General features: G+C 38.1%; 1 protein-coding gene across 13 annotated transcripts in view; it reads left to right on the top strand.

Annotated features, from left to right (window-relative positions):
- The window catches only part of ATXN3 (ataxin 3), a 36,363-nt gene extending 12,346 nt beyond the window's left edge, over window positions 1-24,017 (top strand). For 5 of the 13 annotated variants that reach the window (XM_072837822.1, XM_072837815.1, XM_072837814.1 and 2 more), the window contains 6 exons: window positions 185-272; window positions 5,664-5,796; window positions 6,778-6,944; window positions 9,038-9,134; window positions 14,627-14,739; window positions 19,431-23,620. In XM_072837822.1, the coding sequence (XP_072693923.1) occupies window positions 185-272; window positions 5,664-5,796; window positions 6,778-6,944; window positions 9,038-9,134; window positions 14,627-14,739; window positions 19,431-19,525 (693 nt within the window). In that variant the 3' untranslated portion in view covers window positions 19,526-23,620. Of the gene's footprint in view, window positions 1-184; window positions 273-5,663; window positions 5,797-6,777; window positions 6,945-9,037; window positions 9,135-10,049; window positions 10,104-14,429; window positions 14,458-14,626; window positions 14,746-16,512; window positions 16,639-19,430; window positions 23,621-23,645 lie in introns of those variants that run through there. The other 8 variants (XM_072837823.1, XM_072837821.1, XR_012036278.1 and 5 more) reach the window with 7 other exon arrangements.

Here is a 24,017-nt window from a genome sequence, read left to right as displayed (position 1 = left end):
AAATCTGCAACATTTATTTCAGTTCTTAAAAATCATATTATTTAATGCTTTTAAAAAAATCTTAATTTGACAGATTTTTGCTGTTTAGTCTTAATAAATTTAGGTGGGTTATATTCTTAACATGTTAAAACTTCCTCATTACTTACAATGTACATTAACTTAAATATTTATGATTTCTTTTCAGTGGTTCAACTTGAATTCTCTCTTGACGGGTCCAGAATTAATATCAGACACATACCTTGCACTTTTCCTAGCTCAATTACAACAGGAAGGTAAATAAAGACTGAAATTTTTATAATGTTATCTTTCAAGGGAGCTAAATTAACTCTATTGGGTGTAAGTATAATAATAATTGTTTATAGCAGTGAAATCATCTTTATGTTTTACTTGGTGAATGTTAATCTGTGATTTGGAAGACACTGTCCAGGTAGAGTTTTCACTGACTCTTGGCCCTCCACCTGAGGAGTGTGCTTCCTTCACCCCACTAAGTAATGGCTCTTCCAGACCCCATAGATCCCATGACTAAGAGTGGGGGGTGGGTATTCTTCTGGCTTCTTCTTGCCCCTTCAGGCCACTATTCTTCCCTAAAAACTCCAGCTCCTTTAACATACCTGACACTAGAAAAAAAATTTAAAAACAAAAAGGAAACTCCAGCTCCTTTAACATATCTGACATTAGAAAAAAAATTTAAAAACAAAAAAAAACAAAAATAAACTTTCCCTCTTACTCTTTTGCATTCATCTGTGATCATCCTTTTCCTTGGAAGATTTTGGGGTCTGACTTACTGTTTTCTCTCAACTTGGACTCTCATCATTGTTAGTGATTTCTACATCAAAAATCCATCCAGTTCAGTACCTTGCTTTTTATTTTCAAAGAATATTTTCTTCACTCTTGCCTTGCTATTACCAATAACTGTACCATCTTCAAATCCCAGTCACATTTTACTCTTTGACAATTGCCTTCTGTCTTTACGCTATATTTTCTCTGTTTTTCCGTATCCAACAATTCTTTAAACTCTACCCAACATTCCTCTTACATCTATACTTCTGTCTGAACCTGCTTATTTCTGTAACCCATCATTATAATCAATCTGATGTATTCCTCGACTTCTTTTTCCTTCCTTTCATCGTACTTCCATGACAAATGCCAGCCCTGGTTAAAGTCAGATCTTGGGTTTGTTCATTCCTGCATCAGAGTAGCAGAACATGGTTACAGAATAACATAAATTAGGATGGCTGATTTTGCTTTAAATATATGATCACAAGTTTCAGAGGATCCTTTAGGGCTGCTTGACATTCCTACTGTGTTTTTGTAGTAAGTTCACTTGCCTCTCTCCAACGTGCTTATTTTCCAGTGCATCTCTTTAAACCTCTGATCACTCCCCTCTCCCTGACTCCTAGCTTATGGCTTGTCTTTATATTCTGATAAAACAGAAGCAATGAAAAGAGAACTTGCCCATCTTTCTACCAGCAAATGTGTCAGCTTGCTTCTATGTCAGCCTGTGCGTTGAGCCCTAGTAAAGTAGCTAGTAGGTGAATTGTGCCCTGCTCCTGACCCAGACCATCCTGTCTACTGTGGGGTGGGATCCCAGCTCCTCTCACTTATTCAATATCTTTGCTTCTGCATTTGTCTACTTTCCTGCATGATCACTTCACCCCCTTTTTCTGTATTACTTCTATCAACAGAGATTAAACCCTTTGTTTCTATTGACCAAAAACGAAAAAGTCTCTCTTGACTCCAGAGAAGTCCAGCTACCTGCCATTTTTATTTTCTCCTTAGACTCACCTCACCTCTTATTGTCTCCTGTTACTGAACTCATTCCAGTCACAATCATAATGAGCACAATCACTGTCATAATGAGCATTTAACCAAAAAGCCTTCTTCCAAGTTCACCGGTGACCTCCACATTTGTATTTCAATCTCAGTCTTCCTTTTATTGGACCTCATCTACTTAAGTGCATAGTTGATGATCCCCTCATGTGGATGGTACAGAATAAAACTTTTTCATTGAAAATTTCAGACGGAAAGTAGAGAAAATGTGATGAATTCTCATATATCCTTTACCCAGCTTCAACAATTATTTCATGTCCAATCTTGTTACACTTTTTCCTTCCCTGGCTTATTTTGAGCATCTTATTTTTTCTGTGAATTTATTTGAATTAAAGTATTTCAAAGCAAGCACTCTTAAATACATAGCCTCAATGCTACAAGCATACAAAAAATTTAGGCACAATGCTTTAATAACATCAAAGATGCCACCAGTGTTCATATTTCCAATCTCTTTGGTTGTGTATTAGGATTTTTTCACTTTAGTCAGGTTGAAATAATTATTAATTAATGCAATTAATTGCATTGATTGATGTCTTCCAAGTCTACAGGTTTCCTCTTTTTTTCCCCTTGATTTATTTTTAAATAAATTTTTTATTTAGGATTTTATATATTTATTCATGAGAGACACACAGAGAGGCAGAGACACAGGCAGAGAGAGAGGCAGGCTCCATGCAGGGAGCCTGATGTGGGACTCAACCCCGAGACCCCAGGACCACGCCCTGGGCCGAAGGCAGGCACTAAACCGCTGAGCCATCCAGGGATCCCCCTGTTTTTTTGTTTTTTTTTTTTTTAAGAAATGGGTCGTTCTTTCCCATGCTATGAATTTTGCTGATAACATCTTTATTTTTCTCAGAGCCCTGGATACCCAACAGACTGGCCTTTTAGAGTTTGAGACTTGATCAGATTCAGATTAATTTGAGGGCAAGGTGGGGAGACAGTGGAGCACTTCACAGATGGTGTGACACTTGATGTCTGGTTGTCTTTCTGTGATTTGAGCAACTACTGATGTTGAGTTCCTAGATTGATGCAAATTGGTGGTGGTAGATTTTATCATGCCTTCCTGTATTAGCTGGATACTTGTACACAGATAAAATTTGATCAGTGATTTGGTTCTCCTAAAGTATAGTTTTTTTGTTTGTTTTAAAATTTTATTTATTTATTTATTTTAAAGATTTATTTATTTATTTATTCAGAGAGAGCAAAAGAGGCAGAGACACAGGCAGAGAGAGAAGCAGGCTCCATGCAGGGAGCCCAACGTGGGACTCAATCCCAAGTCTCCAGGATCACACCCTGGGCTGTAGGCGGTGCTAAACCGCTGTGCCACCGGGGCTGCCCTATTTATTTATTAATGAGACGCACAGAGAGAGGCAGAAACACAGGCGAGGTAGAAGCATGCTCCCCATTGGGAGCCTGATGCCGGATTTGATCCCAAGATCCTGGGATCATGACCTGAGTCAAAGGCAGATGCTCAGCCACTGAACCACCTGGGTGCCCCTGAAGTTTAGTTCTTCTGGGAGAAATAGGATAAATGTTTCTTCATTTTATCGCTTTTAAAGATGAGTTGGGTTCATCAGTGTCCTTCTTCCAAAGGTAACCAGTTAGTTTGGGGTTTTTGTATGTTATGGTGAACTAATCCATAAAACATAGTTTGTGTGTTTTGGTCTATTGTCATTATTATTCCTATTGATACTAAGCTTGTCCCATGTAGACCAAGGAGAGCCTTTTGAAGTTGACTCCTAAGTTTCCAAAATGACTGCTGTAGCTTTTTGAAGACTTTCTCAAAGGCAAGGTGTTTCAGGCTTACCTTGTATGTTTCTTGCCCGTTTAATAATACTGCTTACTGCTACTGGGTTTGTTGTCATGTTGTTCTTTCCAATTTACGTTTAGGATTATAGTATATTTACATTTTTGATTTCATGTACTAGTATGTTTTTTCCTTTCATGCCTAAACCTTGGTTCCTGAGTATACCCTTCCTTCTTGAAATACTGTCCACACTTGGGTTCCAGGCCACTATGCTCTGGTTTTCCTCATATCTTGTTTGCTGCTTCTTTCAGATTCCTTTTGTGGGTCTTATTCTCTTGGTAGTCTGTTGTGATGAAGTGACCCAGAGGTCAGTCCTTGGACAGTTTCTAGATTATGTGCTGTCCTATTATTTTAAATATCATCTCTAAAAAAATCAGTATGCCTGTAATTCCCATATTTTATCTCCCGTCTACACATCTATCCTGAACACCAAACTCCTCACATTGACCTCTCCACTTGGGAAGTCCAGAAAGCATTTTAAACTGAACATGTCTGCAAAGGCTGGTTTTTCTTCTCCCAGTATATTCTGTCCATCAGGTTTTCTGTCTTAGTAAGTAAGGGTCTCTCTTGCATTCCATTTCCTATATGTTACAAAGAAGCTCAGAGTACTTTTTAAACAATGGAATGCATGTTACAGCACTCCTCTCTCTTCATCCTTCAGTCTCTTAACAGCATACTTAGAGTGAAAGCTAACCCCTTGAAGTATTTACTATGCCACCTGAACAAAACAAATTTCTTTTTTTTTCAAAGATTTATTTATTTATTTATTCATTCATTCATTCATTCATTCATGATAGACATAGAGAGAGAAGAGAGGCTGACACACAGTCAGAGGGAGAAGCAGGCTCCATGCAGGGAGCCCGATGCGGGATTTGACCCTGGGACTCCGGGATCGCACCCTGGGCCAAAGGCAGGCGCTAAACTGCTGAGCCACCCAGGGATCCCCTGAACAAGACAGTTTCTGATACTCCTGATGCTCTTCATGGAATGCCATGGTGCGGACACGTTTACTTTAAGATCTGGAAACAGTTTTACTGCCATAAAACATGCTAGACCATCTAAACTCTGAACACATTTGTCCTTATTTTAAAAAAGTACATTAGTCATATTATGTCCGTGTTCAAAAAATAAAGGTTAATGTACTGTTTTGAATTTTTCGATTAATAGTGGTTTTGATCTTTGTTCATTTGTTTTGTTATCTTTTAATGCTCACAAAGGATATCCAGTAATAAGTACCAGAGTTTAAGAAAAACTTATGGTAGATAAGCTTAAATTGATTAGAATGACTTAGGTATAGTCCACCCATGTTCAGTTTTTGTGTGGAGTATTTAGCTGTGAAAACTCTAGCTTTTTAGAATCATATTTATAAAAAATTACACTGAATCAGTGTAATTCTTTGAAAATATGAACCACATCATCAACACCTTGACTAGATTCTCAGCGTTGGATTCCCAGCTCCTGTTTTCCGTGAGAGGAGTGTGGATGTGTCAGGGTTGTGGGGGCAGCTATTTCTACAGATGATTGGTTTAACCCATATTTCACATTATTACACACATTATATGATTATGTCCTCATGACAGTCCTCTGAGGGAGGTACCGTATCATCAGCATCAGACAATACTCAGTCTTGGAATTGGAAGAGGTAGGATCAAAGCCCTGGCCATCTGATTCCAAATTCCTTGCTCTTCTCCACTCTGTTACTCACCTCTCTATTACATTTAGTGATTAGTCTACTTGGTCATGCATTGTTTTGGTAGGGCCCTTTGCAGACATTATTTCATTCACAGTCACACTATGAGGTGGCTCTTCCCATCTTACAGATGGAAAAAGTGGGGCTTAGTGGCTTTGAATAGTTTGTCTTGGATCACCCTGCCAGTAAGTGAAAGAACCATTACCTGAACCCAGCTCTTTCTCACTCTTCAGCTTGTATTCTTTCCACTATACTGTGTTGCCTTTCTATCTGTTATCATTTTAAATCTATTTTTAATCTCTTACTAGCTGTTTTAGTTTATTTTTGCCTCTTTTTTAGGTTATTCTATATTTGTTGTTAAGGGTGATCTGCCAGATTGTGAAGCTGACCAACTTCTACAGATGATCAGGGTCCAACAGATGCAGAGACCAAAACTTATTGGAGAAGAATTAGCACAACTAAAAGAACAGAGGTAAAATAAAGCCTGCAGCATGGAGTATATGATAGTATTTCTTTACAAAAATTATATTTTATATTTCTATTCTTTTCTTTTTTTTTTAAGATTTTGTTAAGTAATCTCTACATCCAACATGGGGCTTGAACTCAGAACCATGAGAACAAGAGTCTCATGCTCTACTGACTGAGCCAGCTAAGTGCCCCAGGAATTATATTTTCATGCTTATATTGGACGGATATACACAAAGTACATTGGTTCTTTTATGGTTGGTGATTTTTTTTTCTTCTTTAGAACTCTTATATTTTTAGTGAAGTTTTCTGGTTTAAACTTGACTCTTTGAATTACTTAATTAGCTTATATGCACATCATAGCACAATTTTTATGCTATTAGATTATCAAAAAATGTTTAATTTTTGACTTATATAAAATCTTGGTTGGGGGGCTGGCTGGCTCAGTTGGTGAAGCATGTGACTCTTTTTTTTTTTTTAATAATAAATTTATTTTTTATTGGTGTTCAATTTGCCAACATATAACACCCAGTGCTCATCCCGTCAAGTGCCCCCCTCAGTGCCCGTCATCCATTCACCCCCACCCCCTGCCCTCCTCCCCTTCCACCACCCCTAGTTCGTTTCCCAGAGTTAGGAGTCTATGTTCTGTCTCCCTTTCTGATATTTCCTACCCATTTCTTCTCCCTTCCCTTCTATTCCCTTTCACTGTTATTTATATTCCCCAAATGAATGAGACCATATAATGTTTGTCCTTCTCCAATTGACTTATTTCACTCAGCATAATACCCTCCAGCATGTGACTCTTGAACTTGTGGTTGTAAGTTTGAGCACCATGTTGGGTGTAGAGATTACTTAAAAATAAAATCTTAAAAATTATTTAAAAAATCTTTTCACTTATAAATGTCTGTGTTTTATCTAAAATAGAAGACTGGAAAAAATAATAAAATAGAAGAATGGTCTGCAGTTACTCTCTGGTTTTGTTCTTTAGAGTCCAGAAAACAGATCTGGAACGAGTCTTAGAAGCAAACGATGGATCAGGCATGTTAGATGAAGATGAGGAAGATTTGCAGAGAGCTCTGGCACTAAGTCGCCAAGAAATTGACATGGAAGATGAAGAAGCAGATCTCCGCAGGGCTATTCAGCTCAGTATGCAAGGTATCTGCATGTGGATGTGTTGTTGAAGAATTGATTCAGATTATTCTTAGTTACCCTGGAAGTTAATATTATTGTTAATAAAGGTTCTTTGACAATTATTGCAGAAGCAATAACTATGTACATACGATCAGGTAGGTATTTTAGCTTTCTTACAAATAACTTTTTACAACCTAAGTTATATTAGGACTAGTTAAATTTTTTAAAGATTTTTTTATTTAAGAGAGGGAGCCACAGAGAGAGCACAAGTTGGGGGGAAGAGTAGAAGGAGAGGGAGAAGCAGACTCTGAGCAGGGAGTGAGACATTGGGCTCCATCCTGGGACTCCAGGATCATGACCTAAGCCAAAGGCAGACAGACGTTTAACCAACTGAGCCACCCAGGTGCCCCTGACTACTTATATTTTTATTCTGGTTTTTCTGTTTGGTTATAATACTATACTAACAACAATAAATGGAGCTTAATCTTTAGAGAAGAATCTTTTTTTTTTAATATTTTTATTTATTTATGATAGTCACACAAAGAGAGAGAGAGAGAGAGAGGCAGAGACATAGGCAGAGGGAGAAGCAGGCTCCATGCACCGGAAGCCCGACGTGGGATTCGATCCCGGGTCTCCAGGATCGCGCCCTGGGCCAAAGGCAGGCGCTAAACCGCTGCGCCACCCAGGGATCCCTAGAGAAGAATCTTTTAAAGAAGGGGAGGCTCTTTCCCAGACCAGCTATTTTGTAAATGTATGCTGTTGGATACAAAGGAAGGCCTGGGTAGAAAATATTTTAAAAGTCTACCACTTGGTGTACAACATAACAACTTAAGCCCACTTTGATGGGCCCACCTTGATAGTGACAGAAGCCCACCAGCAGAAGAGAATAAAGATGTATCCCCTAGATGGGCATCCCTGATGGCTCAGCAGTTTAGTGCCACCTTCAGCTCAGGGCCTGATCCTGGAGACCCAGGATCAAGTCCCAATGTCAGGCTCACTGCATGGAGCCTGTTTCTCCCTCTGCCTGTGTCTCTGCCCCCCCCCCCCCTCAGGAATAAATAAATAAAATAAATAAATAAATAAATAAAAAAAGATGTATCCCCTAGGGAATCCAGGCAGAGGGACTTGTCCAGAACGTAGCCTCAGAGAGGCCTCTGAAAGGTATGGGTGATTTTCTTTGGCAGTTTTGTTTTCATCTAATTAACATGAATTTCCCTTTTACTTAATGAGATTACTCAGTGGAATTTCTCAAATATCTAAGTAAAATTGAGGTTCCATTAATATAAAGGTTATCCTTTTTATCCTGAATTCTCTTGCCTCCTGGCATACCTTGGAGTGCTTCATATATGCAATCCCATTTTTAATTCATAGAGCTCTGCTGGACTAGCCCAATAATGAACAGAACAGCTATTTAAATTTTAGATATTTTCATGTCCTTCGTTTTTCTTCCTGCGTTATTACATGATCGATGCAGGATCTCTGATTGGTGTAGCTATTTAGTGAGAACACACTTAAGTTGGTGTAGCATGCAAGTATTTTAGGATAGAGGACTACAGAGAATGGGTTTACTGTTACCCACTTTAAATTGCTTCTAGGGGATCCCTGGGTGGCGCAGCGGTTTGGTGCCTGCCTTTGGCCCAGGGTGCGATCCTGGAGACCCGGGATCGAGTCCCACGTCGGGGTCCCGGTGCATGGAGCCTGCTTCTCCCTCTGCCTGTGTCTCTGCCTCTCTCTCTCTCTCTCTCTGTGACTATCGTAAATAAATAAAAATTAAAAAAAAAAAAATGCTTCTAGTTGAAAGTACCGATTCATTGCTAGCAAGTTAAAGAGGGCATGCAAGCGTGGTGTTAATGGCTCTTCCTACCTGGTTGGTTGTTGGACTTACATCCTCACACCTGCTATATCACAGATGGATGTGGACACAGGTTATATTTGAACTGCCTTATTCAGATTTGTCCTTGAGAGTTTCAGAGCCTGCCTTATATTTATAGAATAGTAGCACAATATTTTTAAGAAGAAAACTTTTCAAAAACTTGCCCAAATAAATATAAACATAGTGTTGCTCAAATTGGTAAGTAAAATGATTGTTTTTTTGTTCTGTTTTCTTTTGTTTTCAGGGAGTTCCAGAAGTATATCTCAAGATACTCCACAGACATCAGGTATACATCTTACTTCAGAAGAGCTACGGAAGAGAAGAGAAGCCTACTTTGAAAAGTAAAGTAGTTAGTACAATATTAAAATTGCGTATTTAATGTGTACTTTGTTTTGTCTACAGTTTATACACACAGAGCTTTTGCTTAAACTATTTTATTTAGGATTCTCTCCTTTTAAAAGATTGTTACCACCTGAACCATGAACATCTGTGTGTATTTTTTTTTTTAATTTACAGCAAATAAACTGATATCATATGTAGTTTTAGGGAAAACTTTTGCCTCGATATCAGTTAAGTTTATCTGACATAAAATGAAGGAAACCCAGTAAAATTTCAGTCATTAAAAGAAAATGGGATTGGACCAAAACAAGAACAATGCCATAAGATCCTCTGGATGTGCTTCTTGGTTACCTGACCAATTCTGCAAAGTTCTTTTATCCATTAACAGGAAAAGCAGCATTGTGGTCAGGGAGCACACTCTCAGATAGAGGCGGTAGATAATTGTTCTTACTGCCACTCTAGGGTTTATATGCAGGCCTGTTGGCATAGGGATATGGGAGCAAACCATAAACTTGAATCATCAGCTCCTACAGCCCAACTCTGTAAGTGTTCTCAAAATAAGAAACAAAAATGTCATCTTTTCCAGTGACTACCATTCACAAATTGTCTTCCCTTTTTATTTTTTTAAGGATAAAACTTATCTTAAAGGCTACACAGTAGTCTTTAGATAAATACTCATATCCTCTGATCCCAGGTCAGAAACCAAAAGGCTGGTGGCTGAATCTGGCCTGTTCACTATGTTTCATCAGTTCTGAGATGTACATATTTTCACATTTCAACATCTCTGCAATTGAGTAGCATCTTACAATAATAATTGGCAGTATTAGTGGGATCTAAAATATTGGAGCATTTTACATTTAATGATGTAATGAAGATAATATTTACCTTGTTTTCTGTTTTTTTTTTTTTTTTTTAAGTCACAACTCAGAAGTATATGAAGGAAAGTTCTGATCAGCTGACATCCTCTTAATGTGAGATATTTCTAGTCTTTATTCAGTGATAGATTGATGGATTTAATTATATATAGAATTTCAAAATAGTGCTTATTAGTGCTTTCAAATTTTTAACTTCCTTTCAAATTTTTAATTTTTCTAGTTTTTTAATTATGATAAACTTCAAATATCCATAAAAGTAAAGAAACCAGGATAAGGAACCCCTGTTTACCCATTGCCCAGATTTAGCAAATATCAGCACATGGCCAGTCGTGGTTTTCTATGCCCTCATCTCTCCTACTTTCCCCTCTCTCCCCCCCAAGCTGCGATTATTTTATGACAAATCTAAAGCATTATATCCTTTCATCCATTCTTTAGTAATATAGCCAGATGTTACTGTCACACTGTAATGTTAATAATTATCACATGATAATTATGTGATAATTTTTATATCTCAAATATATCAAATATTGTATATCTCATTCTCTCAAATAAAATATATAGCTTTTAAAGATTCCACGTATTTACTTGAGAGAAAGAGGGAGAGAGAGAAAAAAAAAGGAGAGAGCACGCATGCACACATGTGCACACAAGCAGGGGCGGGGGCAGACGGAGAAGCAGACTCCCTGCTGAGCAGGGAGCCCCATGTGGACTCCATCCCAGGACCCTGGGATCATGACCTGAGCTGAAGGCAGACAGTTAACTGACTGAGCCACCCAAGTGCCCCAAATAAAATCTTTAAAAATAAATAAATAAATTTTTTAGATTTTTTTTTTTTTTTGAAAATGTGAAACTCTTATTGCATTTAATCTTTATAGTAGAAAGAATTTAAAATGAGCATTAGTATAGCTCCTTCTAGGTTGGAGGATAGTTGACTGGAGAGGAAGATGTGCAGTGATGGTTTCCAGCTTCAGTTTCATCCTCTGCCTCTTGGTTTGACCTTGAAACTACTTGTGGGAACTTGAGGAAAACTAGAGAATATTTGATAATCACATGTTACTGAGAAGAGTTAAGAGCTAACTCCTTGGTGTTTCTTTTAGGCATTATCTAGTATTCAGAATCTTGTAGGGCTCATTAGTAAAGGAGCTGAGAAACAATAGTAGTTTCAAATATTAGTTCTTTCACCAGAATTCCTGATTACTAAGCCTACAAGGTCCTTCTCTCTCTAGCTTCCATCTTTGGGAAATCAGTTCTAAGGTTATAGAGCCACTCTTTGTTCCTTCTGACCCTCTCCAAACTGACCCTGGTGCTATTGTTATTTAAACAAATTTTGAATTCAAAATAAGGCTTTTTTCCATTTAAATAATTTGTTATTCACTCAAATAGTTTTTTTTTTTTCCTGTAGAGTATTTGAAGCTTCATTCCTAATGTAGAAACCACAGTATTCATGCATCAAGCATAAAAATACTGTTTAAAAACGTACCTAATACAAAGTCCTAGTTAATGGGGGCACCTGAGTGGCTCAGTCAGTTAATCATCCAACTCTTGATTTCGGCCCCGGTCATGATCTCAGGGTTGTGAGATAGCCCCACATCAGATCAGGCTCCCTGCTCTGCAGGAAGTCTGTTTCTCTCAACAACCCCTCCCAACCCCCTCATCCTTTTCCCAACTTGTGCATGTGCATGCTCTCTCTAAAATCTTAAAACAACAACAACAAAATCCCAAGAAAGTTATAGTTAATGAGTGTTAAGTTCGCAGCCGAGATGAGTTTTTTCAAGAAGTAATCTTGAAATCTATTTTATCTATTATAAAACCCCAAATAAGAACTCTTATTATGGGGATCCCTGGGTGGCGCAGCGGTTTGGCGCCTGCCTTTGGCCCAGGGCGTGATCCTGGAAACCCCGGATCCAATCCCACGTCATGCTCCCGGTGCATGGAGCCTGCTTCTCCCTCTGCCTATGTCTCTGCCTCTCTCTCTCTCTATGTGACTATCATAAATAAATAAAATTAAAAAAAAATAAATAAATAAAAAAAGAACTCTTATAATGTTAGCAATGTTACCATAAAATTTAGCTTAAAAACTCACAGACTGAGCATCAAATTAGGCAATGTGTGTAAAACTACTGTGTAAATTGTAAGGTATTCCACAAATGTCTTAGCGTATTTAATATCTTTTCCAGGTGTAGCTTTGAAATGATGGAGATTCTTTCCTTCTGTTACTAAAAAAGTGTTTTCCAACAAAGAGAGAATTACTGGGCATTGTCTTCATGGTCACAAATTGCTATGATTTTTTGATCATCTAACTCTTGAGCCACCACTTCAATGGCATGGCATAACAGGATTCAGTTTAAGAAACAAGCTACTAGGGGTGCCTGGGTGGCTCAGTCAGTTAAGCGTCTGCCTTTGGCTCAGGTCTTGGTCCCGAGGTCCTGTGATGGAGTCCGGCACCGGGCTCCCTGTTTAGCTGGGAGCCTGCTTCTGCCTCTGCCCCTCCCTGCCATATGCTCTCTCTCTCTCTCCCTCTCTCTCTCAAATAAATAAATGAAATCTTAAAAAAAAAAAAAAAAAAAAAAGCTACCAGAGGTATTTTAAACAGGAAAGTAATTAGTACAGAAACTTGGCTTACACAATCCTAAGAAGAGCTGGAGGTGCAGGCTATAGGCCAGGTCTCAGAAATTCCATAGACCAAATTCCATAGACTTGTTGGAAGAGCTGTGCCACTTCCCCCATTGGCATCATGGGGAATCGGGACATGGAGTTTAAGAACACGCTGCTATAGCTCTGATCCTAGATCAGGAAACTGCCATCACAGTTGCCTGGACATGGGAATGGGAGTCCCCGCTGCAGCTGCTGTGAAGCAGAATCCTGGTCTTGGCAGCTTCCCAACCTGACTTGTGTGCAGAGAGCAACCAGGGTAGCAGGAGGACAGCTGTGCCTCCTTTCTGCGGAGTGCTTAACTGATAACCATAATCCTAGCTATACAGTGACCTAAGATGTTGTTTTAGCTCTCTAGCCTCTCTGATTCTGAGGGCACAGTCAAAGCTGCAGTGGGAATGGGTACTGATTTGCTGTTTGAATATGTTGCATCTTATGGTGTCATCCAAGATGAAAGGTGTCAGAATTGTTTCAAGGTTGGCAGTTCATCTACTTCTCACTTTTAATAAATTTAAAGTAGAATAAAGGTTATCCCTCTAAGTCACTGTCTCACCTACTACTCTCTTATATTCTGACCTATTACCTTGATCGGAGGGGGAAAGGGCATGCATGGAGAGAGATCTGATGGGCCAGAATCCCTCCTGCTTCACAGCCTGTCCTTCCTGTGCACACCTCAGAATCGGTGTGTGCTGGCGGGAGCATCCTGCCCTCTTGTGCATCATTAGCCACACACACCCGAGAATAAACCAAGACAAACATCAGTGTACTTGGGTTTTCTTTGTTACATTTAAAACAGAAGAGTCTCTAGGGGAAAAAAAAAGTATGCTATTCTATTAATAGCATTACTGGTAAATCTAAAATACTAATTCCTTTAAAAGTCCTATGCATTTTTTTTTAAAGCTATGGCTTCTCAGAGTGTCAGCTGTTTGTAAATTTTGTTAATTTTCAACATATATGTGGTATGATGTGAAATAATTTTAAATTTATGTAAAAGTAGAAATAGTTTAGAGAACTCCCTATATACTCTTTGCCCAAATTCCTCAATTGTTGACATTTCTGAGGGATTTGAGAATAACTTGCAGACATGATCTCCCATTACATCTCAATATTTCAGTGTGTATTTAAGTACAAGGACACTGTCCTACATATTTACATCATAATCATCGTGTTTAAAAGTTTAAAATGTGAATTTTTCTGACATTGTTTTTCCATCCGAAAGAAATACAGGGAAGATTTATTTTAATTCAAAAAACGGTACTGAACCTTGACCATGCATCTTAAAAAGTTATATTCTTTCATTCATGAAGTATTTGGCGAATGCCTACTATGGACAGGCACTGTTTTAGGCATTTCAGAAACAAGTTTTGTGCTCTTGTTAGCTGACACTCAAAAGAGGGAATATCTGATGATATATCTGATGGTATAAGTTGATACTGGAAATTGAAAAGGAGCAGCGATGAGATAGCATATGCCTGGAAGCTGCTGCAGGTGGTTGGTCAAGAAAGGTCTCTCCTAGGACTTGCTAAAGCTCAGAGCTGAACAACAAGGAGAAGCTGGCCATGGGAAAGATCATGTTACCTTGCATGGTAATTGGGATGCTTTACATTTTCAAAGGTGCTTATTTTTAGTGACTTCCAACAATATTAAGGATCTGTAAATGCAACACATTTGTATAAGAGTAGCTACCAGTGAATGCTTTTGTTTATGTGTTATTTTGTGGTAAAAATCTTTACCTATTAATTTGTTTAATAATTTAGATTTTATATCTAGGTTTCCTAGGATCAGCACTGTGATACTTGTAAGTAATATAAATCAGACTGATTGCTCTGGCATTGTTTTGTGGACTTATGACAATGACTCTTATTTTGTGGGACCTTTTATTTTCCATGCGAATACTTTTTCTTATGGCATATGTATTCTTAGGGTTTGTTTTTTTTTTAATGTACATTCACTTTTGAATGTTTCAGGCGGCAGCAGCAACAACAGCAGCAGCAGCAGCAGCAACAGGATCCACTAGGACAGCTCTCACATCCGTGTGAGAGGCCCACCACAAGTTCAGAAGCACTGGGTAGTGATCCAGGTATGCCTCTCTGACCATGCTCTGACACAGGCTCTGTGTGATTAGGGCTTCACAGGGTTTTTTCTCCCCTATTTAATTATGCTGAAACTGTTGTATGAATTTTTTTTTAAGATTTTATTTATTTATTCATGAGAGACAGAGAGAGAGAGACAGAGAGAGGCAGAGACATAGGCAGAGGGAGAAGCAGGCTCCATGCAGGGAGCCCGATGTGGGACTCGATCCTGGGTCTCCAGGATCATGCCCCGGGCTGAAGGCGGTGCTAAACCACTGAGCCACCGGGGCTGCCCTTCTGTATGAATTTGTAATCTACTCAATTTCCTTAGACTAAGAAGCAGGCAGACTAGAGCAATCAGTGCATGTGTTGCTTTAAAATTATAGACAACACTTGCAACTTCAAAATAATCAATAAATTCTTCAAAAATTTCTCAGAGATAATGGATAGTAATAGGTGGAAGATGAATACATTTTACCACCTGGAAAACTAGAGCACCCATGTGTAGCCTAAATAATAGGAAATCTAAAATTATTTATCAGGCCTTGGTTTAATAGGTCTTAAACTTTGGCCAATTATTGGCAGTACAAGTTGAGTAACAAAACAACTGTATATGACAAAGGCCTTAAAAGCAGACCACGTAAAGAACTCTCAAAACTGAAATAAGAAAACTCAAATGGGGTGAAGGATTTGAACAGATACTTCATCAAACATGTGGTTGACAAATAAGCACATGAAAATGTGATCAATATTAATAATCAGGGAAATGCAAATTAAAACCACAATGAGATACTATTACACACCTTATTATAAGAATGGCTTAATAAAAAAAAACTGACAGTACCAAATGCTGGCTAAGATCAAAGCAACTAGACACCCATACGTTGTTAATAGGAATATAAAATGGTACAGCAACTTGGAAAACAGTTTAGTATTTTCTTATAAACCTAAATGTAGGGGATCCCTGGGTGGCACAGCGGTTTAGCGCCTGCCTTTGGCCCAGGGCGCGATCCTGGAGACCCGGGATCGAGTCCCACGTCGGGCTCCCAGTGCATGGAGCTTGCTTCTCCCTCTGCCTATGTCTCTGCCTCTTTCTCTCTCTCTCTCTGTGTATGACTATCATAAATAAATTTAAAAAATTTAAAAAAAAATAAATAAATAAATAAACCTAAATGTACACTTCACCATGTGATTTAGTGGCCCCACTCCTAGGTGTGTAACCAAGAAAAAAGAAACGTGAGTTCACAGAAAAATATGTATGTGAATACTTATAGCAGCTTCATTTATAATTGTCAAAAACTAGAAGTTACCCAACTGTTGTCCTTCGGTGGTGGATGGGTGCACAAACTGTGGTGCTTAAAAGCAATGGACTACTATTTAACAATAAGAATAAACCGGTGCTGTTTCCTATTGTTCCTGCTGTTTTTAGCTAATAACTCTGGACATTTATATCAAACAAACATAAGAAAAATCTGAAAGGTGGGGCACCTGGGTGGTTCAGTCACATAAGTATCTGCCTTCAGCTCAGGTCATGATCCCGGGGTCCTGGGATAGAGCCTGGCATGGGCGGGGTGGGGGGGGGGTGTCCCTGCTCAGCGGGGAGTCTGCTTCTCCTCTGTCTGCTGCTCCCCCTGCTTGTACTCTCTCACTCTTTCTGTCAAATAAATAAAATCTTTTAAAAAAATCTGAAAGGTAGAAGACAGACTTTAGGAAGCTCAGGACCAGAGGAATGACATATTGATGTGTAGCCTGGATTTTCTTTTTTGCCTCACATATCCTAGACTTGGTGCTGAAGAAGCCACAGCAGAGACAAAGTAAAGCCTGCTCTATGTCGTCAAAAGGAACTACCTAGCAACTAAAAACTTCTAGATAATAAATATCCTGTTCTATCCAAGCAGAATGATTAGGTAAATAAACTGGCCTTTATGTCACCCCCTCCATTGGCACAGGCCAAGTCGGAGGAGTGTAGCCTGGTATCCCACCTGGCAGGAATGAGGTGTATCTCCTGCTTCCCCAGCCAGCAAGATGTCAGAGAAAGCCAAGTGGGGAGCTGAGATTTTCATTCCCTCCAGGAGGGAGGGCCCTTTCCCATAGTGTCTGTAGTCATAGGGAGCCTAGACTTCCACCCAGCACTGTATTATGAAGGCATCTCTCTAGCTTCCTACCTGAGTGGTTTGAAAAGAGGCCCACTGGAGAATCAGGAGTTACTGATTTGAGGCTGTAACAAGGCCACAGCCAGAGTGTCAGTAAGAGGCGGTAAGGAGGCATTCCTACCCCTTGCAGGCAGGGAGATGTCAGTGGAGGACAGTGGAGACCCTGAACTCCCACGTGTGCCCAGCAGTAATGATCATACACTCTCCCCTTCTCCTGGCCACAGCAGGGCAGCACCCCCTTCCCCCACTGGTGCTGTGTCAAAAGAGGCTTACTAACAGAGAAGATTAAGTAGGACTTACAGTCTTATAACATGCAACACTGCAGATGTTCAGGACTTGATCAGAAGCATCATTCTACTAAAAGCCAGGAAAAATTCAAATTGATTGAGAAAAGACAGTTCATAGGTTACCATCACCAAATGACACTGATGTCAGCATTAATCTCATGAGGATTTTTTTTCTTTTATTATTATTATTATTTTTTAATAATTTATTTTTTACTGATGTTCAATTTGCCAACATACAGAATAACACCCAGTGCTCATCAAGTGCCCCCCTCAGTGCCCGCCACCCAGTCACTCCCACCCCCTGCCCTCCCCTTCCACCACCCCTAGTTCGTTTCCCCAGAGTTAGGAGTAGTTATGTTCTGTCTCCCCTCATGAGGATTTTTAAAGTAGCCATCATGAAAATGCTACAATGAGCAATTAGAAACATGCTGAAAACAAATGAAAAAATAGAAAGCTTCAAGAGAGAAATAGAAGATAAAAGAACTAAGTGGTAATTTTAGAAGTGAAAAATAACAATACCTAAAATTTGAAAATGCAGTGGATGGGTCCAACTAGTGAATGGAAGGACAGAGAAGAGAATCTGTGAACTTTAAGGCAGTACAATGGAAATTATCCATTCTGAGCAACAGAGAGAATTAGACTGGAAAAAATTAACAAAGTCTTGACACCTGTGGGACCATAGTAGAAGATCAAATGTGCCATGGAAATCCCAATAGATGAGAAGGAGGGTGGGGCCGAAAAAATATCTGAAGATAAAATGGCTGAAAATCCCCAGCTTTGACAAAAGATCTAAAACTACAGGGCAGCCTGGGTGGCTCAGAGGTTTAGTGCCAACTTTGGCTCAGGGTGAGATCCTGGAGAACAGGGATTGAGTCCCATGTCGGGCTCCCTGCATGGAGCCTGCTTCCCCCTCTGCCTATGTCTCTACCTCTCTCTCTCTCTCTCTCTCTCTCTCTCTCTCTGTGTGTGTTTCTCATGAATAAATAAAAAATCTTTAAAAAAATCTAAAACTACAGAATTGGGGCACCTGAACATATGAGTATGAGCAAACAATAGATATCCCTCTCCTTTTGAGTTTTCTAAATTACATTTGATGATTGAAGCAAGAATTTGAATATTGATTTAGTTTTTAGTATATATGTAGAAAGTAAGGCAATTACATTATAAATTAGAGGGACATAAAGGGAGGTGAATTTTCTACTTTTCATTTTGACTGTTAGAGCCACTGTGGGAAACCGGTTGTCAGTTTCTTTAAAAACTGAACCAGTACTAAGCATACAACCCAGCAGTTACACTCCTGGACATTTACCCCAGAGAAATGAAAACTTACCTGTCTATGCAAAAACCTGGACACAAATGTTCAGAGCAGCTTTCTTTCTCATAATCAAAACCTGGAAACAACCAAATGTCCTACAGGAAAGTAAACAGTTAAACAAACAGTAGTATGTCTGTGGAATATTACTCAGGACTAGGGAAACCCCAGCTATTGATACATGCAATTCCACTGAGTCTCAAAGGCATTATGCTGAGTGCAGGAAAGATATGTAACATTTTTCTAAAAATGACAAATTTGTAGAGATGGAGAACAAATTAGTGGCTGCCTGCAGTTCAGGAAGGTGGGGGCAGAGAAGTGGGTATGAATCAAAAGGGACAACAGGAGAGAGACCTTTGTGGATCTTGACCAGCTCTCTGTCCTGATTGTGGTGCTAGTGGTTATATGAATCTGCACATATGATGAAATAGCCTAACACTACACCCAACTTTGTACCAGTGTCAGTATCCAAGTTTGGGTTTCAGCTGCAGTTTCCTAGGATTTAACTGTTGGGTGAAATTGAGCTGAAGTGTAGATAGTTCAGTAAACTGTCTTTGCAACTTGCTACAAATTATTTCAAAACAAAATTTAACTAACAAATTACAAATATATACACAACTAAGTTAAGTCTTTGAGCCTAATGCACTGGTTTTGAAATCTAGGATAAATGTTTGTGGGGGACTGACCACAAAGGGGCAGCATGTGTGAATCATTGAGAGCAGGGCACAGCTCTGTGTCTGGGTGGTGGTGATGGTTGTACAGTGCCATGTGTTTGTCGAGACTTCTAAAACTGTCAGAGTGCATATTGCTTTATGTAGATATTAAAAATCAAAAAAGGAATCTATAGTAATCAAACAGATATATTTTCTAAGAGCTTACCTTTTGATGACTGAGAATTTTCCAAAAAATAGCTAAGAGATATACTTGGTTTTTTTTTCCCCCAACAGGAGATGTTATGAGTGAAGAAGACATGCTTCAGGCAGCCGTGACCATGTCTTTAGAAACTGTTAGAAATAATTTCAAAACAGAAGGGAAAAATTAATACCTTTTACAAATCATTTAGATGTTCTTACTTTCCAGCATTATTATCTGTGTGGTTATAGCACAGAGGGTCCATTTTAGTCATGTGTCAAACAATGTTCAACAGAGGAGATTAGACGTTTAGGTGGTTTGCAACAAAAAGAATGGAAAAATGCATCAGCTGTAGGACTAAATAGTGATCCTCCAAACACTAGCCAAAGAGGCATTTAGAGATTAAAGAAGTTTAAAATAGTTTTCTAAATGTTCCTTTTTCTTTTTGAGTGTGCAATATCTAACATGTCTAAAATTAGGGCATTTTTCATGGATCTTTTTGCAGACCAACTAATTAGCTCTTGCCACAGAACTTTTTCCATACATGTTCTTCTCCTCGTTTCTGTTCAGGTCATTTGACTCACTTTCCATCATCTCATAGTTGCTTCTCTTATTAACCAAGTTAACCTTTTAGGACAGCGTCTCTTCTCTGTGTTGATATGATTCCAGAAGGATTCGCTGCTTTCGCTCCAATTATTTAGCGAGCCCTTGAATGTTTTCTCATGTTATTTCCCCAATCACAATGTCTTTGCTACTTTGTTTCCTTGCTTTTCTATAGCTCTTTTGAAAGATGGTAATCTTTCTTGAGGTTTGCTTTTTAAGCCCTCTAATATAAGATCATTAGTTCGTGATTCTGGTGCATTCCTAAACTCTGAAATCAACTCTGCACAAGTATTTGAGAATAAATGAGAATTTTTTTGATGTGTGAGCACATCCTTTTCCAGATGCTTTACAAATGTCTTCTCAATTATGTTAGACAGTCACAGCTCCACTGGGACCTTTTCTTCTGCACCTTGATATTTCCTTTTCTCCAGTTGAGAAAAATAGGAGAAGCACAGTATGCAAGTAAGTTTCCTTCTGTTTAAGACTTAACAAATAATACCCACCATGAATGTATGAGAGGCAAAATTTGGCTTTCAATTTAATGGCAGTGTCATTTTATTCTCTCTTGTGACTGGAGCTCTCTTTACGGCGGAGCCACAGAACATAGATGTCTGCCTCTGCTGCACATCCTGTAGTAGGTATAGCTTGCCAGAGATGATGATCTGGAACATGAAAATAATCTAACAAAAATACATTTACATTTATACTATGATTTGACCCTCGTATCATGTTTAAGTAGCTTAAGAATTACAGAAGTCACACAGTACTTAATGGGTCTGTAAATAAGAGTTTAGTTTTGATACACATTCTTTAATTGGGATGCACAGAGTTTTTTGCTGGGTCAATACAGTGGTATGGTTTTGGTGAAAATTAACTATGTATGTCTCTCTGAAATGGACATTTCGGGTTCTGTCACTTATTCCCCCATTCTCCATCCCCTTTGAAGCCCTTTGGGATGTTGAATTGTTCATAAGCTAAAAGAGGAAATTTCAGCCGACAACATAGAATAAGAAAGTATATGTTGCCATGACTAGTGTATGGCTGTACACATTTTATCAGGGAAATTTTTTTGACCTAGGACTTATTACTGAATTTAAAAGAGATGAAAAAATGCCTTTTATGATTATGAAATAGCTTTTTTGGGGGGGGGGACAGATAGAGACAGATTTTTTTTAGTCATTATTTTGTGCCAAAATACAGTTTTCTGAAGTTTCCTGTGCAAAAGTAGACCATTTTACTTTAAAATCTAAAGTTTTCTTTTGAGAATTGAAAGTATTTCGGAAGAGTTATAAAACTTTAGAATTGCAAGGGATGTTGGAGTATAGTACTGCTCCCTCAAGATTTATAAACCAAAATATTTTAAGGTTGAACATTTGTGTAATTATCCCCAATATGCTTATCCTATTTTCCATGGATATTATTGGCTTTTACCTTATCTCATTGAAACATTGCATTAAACTTTTCATACACTTGAATGGATGAGCTACCTAATATAAAAATGAGAAATATGCTTTTGAACTCTTAACCTCAGAGTTTATAAAGTTCTTATATTACAGCCTTTATTAAAGCACTTAAGGAAATATGGCATGTTGGCCTTCATTTAGGCTGTTTTTGTTTTTAACAGCAGAGCTGAGCACACACTGGATACATTTGAATGTGTTTATTTACTTCCTTATGAATGTTGCATTTGGCAGGAAGATCCAGAATGACTAAGGAACTGCCAACTTGTTTGGATTGGCTTAAACTTAATTTAGACTCCATTCCTTAATTGGCCAGTATGAAGAGATGCCAATGCTCATAACTACAGTATCAGAAAACTTAGTGTGGTTCACACATCAGGAACTTTTTTTTACTGTAAACAACCTCAAGAAAGTCCGAAACAATTAAATTCACAATAACTGTCCTGCTAAAAGCTCTATATTAAGATTTCCATTCTGTTTTACCAATTGGGAACATCTTGATGTTTAATATTTAAACTATTGGTATCATTTTTCTAATGTATAAATTGCGTTACCAGGATAAAATATGTACAGTGGTGATGCTAGTGTTTAAAGTTTTGGAAACACTGCTTTCATATTTTGAGATGTCATGGATATAGTAAGTTATATTTTAAAAATTCACAGTAGTTAAATTCACAGTTAACCTGATCAATTAACATTTTTATAGTAATTAACATACAAATATTTCAGTAATGTAAATTGTTCAAAAAGATGCTGCAGGTTATATTTTAAAATCTTGGTCAAATAATTTACAATTCACAGAAAATTTAAGGAGGTGCTTTTTTTCTTTAAAACTTGATTTTTCTTAATTAAGACTTTATTCATGCCAAAGTTAATAAGGAAAAAAGCTCAACACTGGTTGAAGATCATTATAGGTAAAACTACCAATAGTCTGGGTTTTTCCATTTAATATTAAGTTGAATAAAGTAAATTTTATTCCATTCAGAGCCTAAATCACATATTTAATGTCTTCATGTTTGATATTCTTTTTAAATAGTATCATACTAGTGCCAAGATTTATTAAATGTCTTAAATTGGCCCATTGGGCCCATGCAAATTCAAATTTTGAGTCAGTACATAAGCAAAATACAGTAATAGAAATTAAAATATCTCCAGTTGAAATAAATCTCTATGTTTTTAAATTCTCAAGATTCAGTAATGAATTTTGATGACTTCTATTAAAAACTTTATTTGCAACTGGAGAGCCCAATGACCTCTACTCTGAAAGTAAATAGTTTGTTGTATCTGGGCACTAACAAGTATGGAGATATTACATGTGTGATCTTAATTAAGAAAAACCAGATTGGATCAACTAGTCATTTCAGCAGTGTCAATAATTTTTCATATCTTAAGAGAAAAATTTTCCTTTTATCCTGGACCCTTTATGAACCAGCATCTTTTGCTAAAGAGATGAACTGGCTTGTATTTTTTAAAGTCTTCCATTAGCAAAAATATTTTGTTCCGTTTTGCTTCTATGCACGAAAATATTATTGACATCGTTAATTCTTGAATTTTGATGTTTTTTTATTTGAAGAAAATCTTTGCTATTTTTGCCCAAAGTGTCCTGGTATTTTGAGAATTAATGCTAGTTCATAATTTTTAATCTTACAGTAATTGGCATATTAACAATAGTGTGTAAGTAAATATTTTAAGACTGGATTCATAGACAAGGAATGGGAAGCAATAGAGAAATATATATGAAAATTCCTGATTCATTTAGGAAGTACTTCACCTGTTTTTTGCATAGTTCAAGTGAAGAATGTCTCCAGGAATTAAAAAAAAATTTTTTTTAAAGAGGAAAACATACATTTGAATGTGAAAAATTATCTAATTTCTACAACACTGGACTACCAGAAAAAGAACTTTGTAAAAATTACTGTTGTGTACAAACTATTTGAAATACAAGTACAAAAAAACACCTGATAAGGTATGGTCTTTTGGCCGTGACTACAATGCACCGTGGCAATGCCATTTGCTCAGGACCCAGCACTGCAGCCCTGTGTGCACCTGCCTTGAAGTTGTGTTGCGGTTACTACACACACAGATCTTCCCGTCTGGTCCGTAGAAAAGCCAGGCTTCCAAAGCACTGTTGAACACTGAGATTCTATTGTTAAAGTGGATGTTCGATGAGTTGTATTTTAAATATCAAAGATTATTGAATAAAGATAATGTTTGCTTTTTTATTTCTGTTTTTATTTGTGTTGACAGTTAATTCCTAGCCTTGCTCTGCAAAGGATGGTCAGAAGACCAGTAGCCTCCTCCACAGCTTTTCAGAGAGGCCGAGCTTCAGGCCACACCTACGACTGGCTGGGAACCTGCGTTTTTACCAAGACCCCTAGGGAACTCACGTGCAAATTCAAGTTTAGGAGGCATTGTATGGGCTGCATGTGATTAATAAAATGGGAGGGGGGCACTGATAACTCCGTTCCAGCCAGCTGCTACCCAGCGCTTCATTATGACTGGAACCTCTCCTCTTGTCTAAGATGCTAAGAAGTCCAAATTTTTACTTGAAATCTGATTTTTAAATGATTGCTCAATCGTTTTTAACCCCGAGGGCCAAACAAAGCACATTGGTAACAA

The sequence above is a fragment of the Canis lupus genome, chromosome 9 (genome assembly GCF_048164855.1).
Source record: "Canis lupus baileyi chromosome 9, mCanLup2.hap1, whole genome shotgun sequence".
NCBI classification, from domain to species: domain Eukaryota; kingdom Metazoa; phylum Chordata; class Mammalia; order Carnivora; family Canidae; genus Canis; species Canis lupus.
This window is presented reverse-complemented; position numbering and strand designations above follow the sequence as displayed.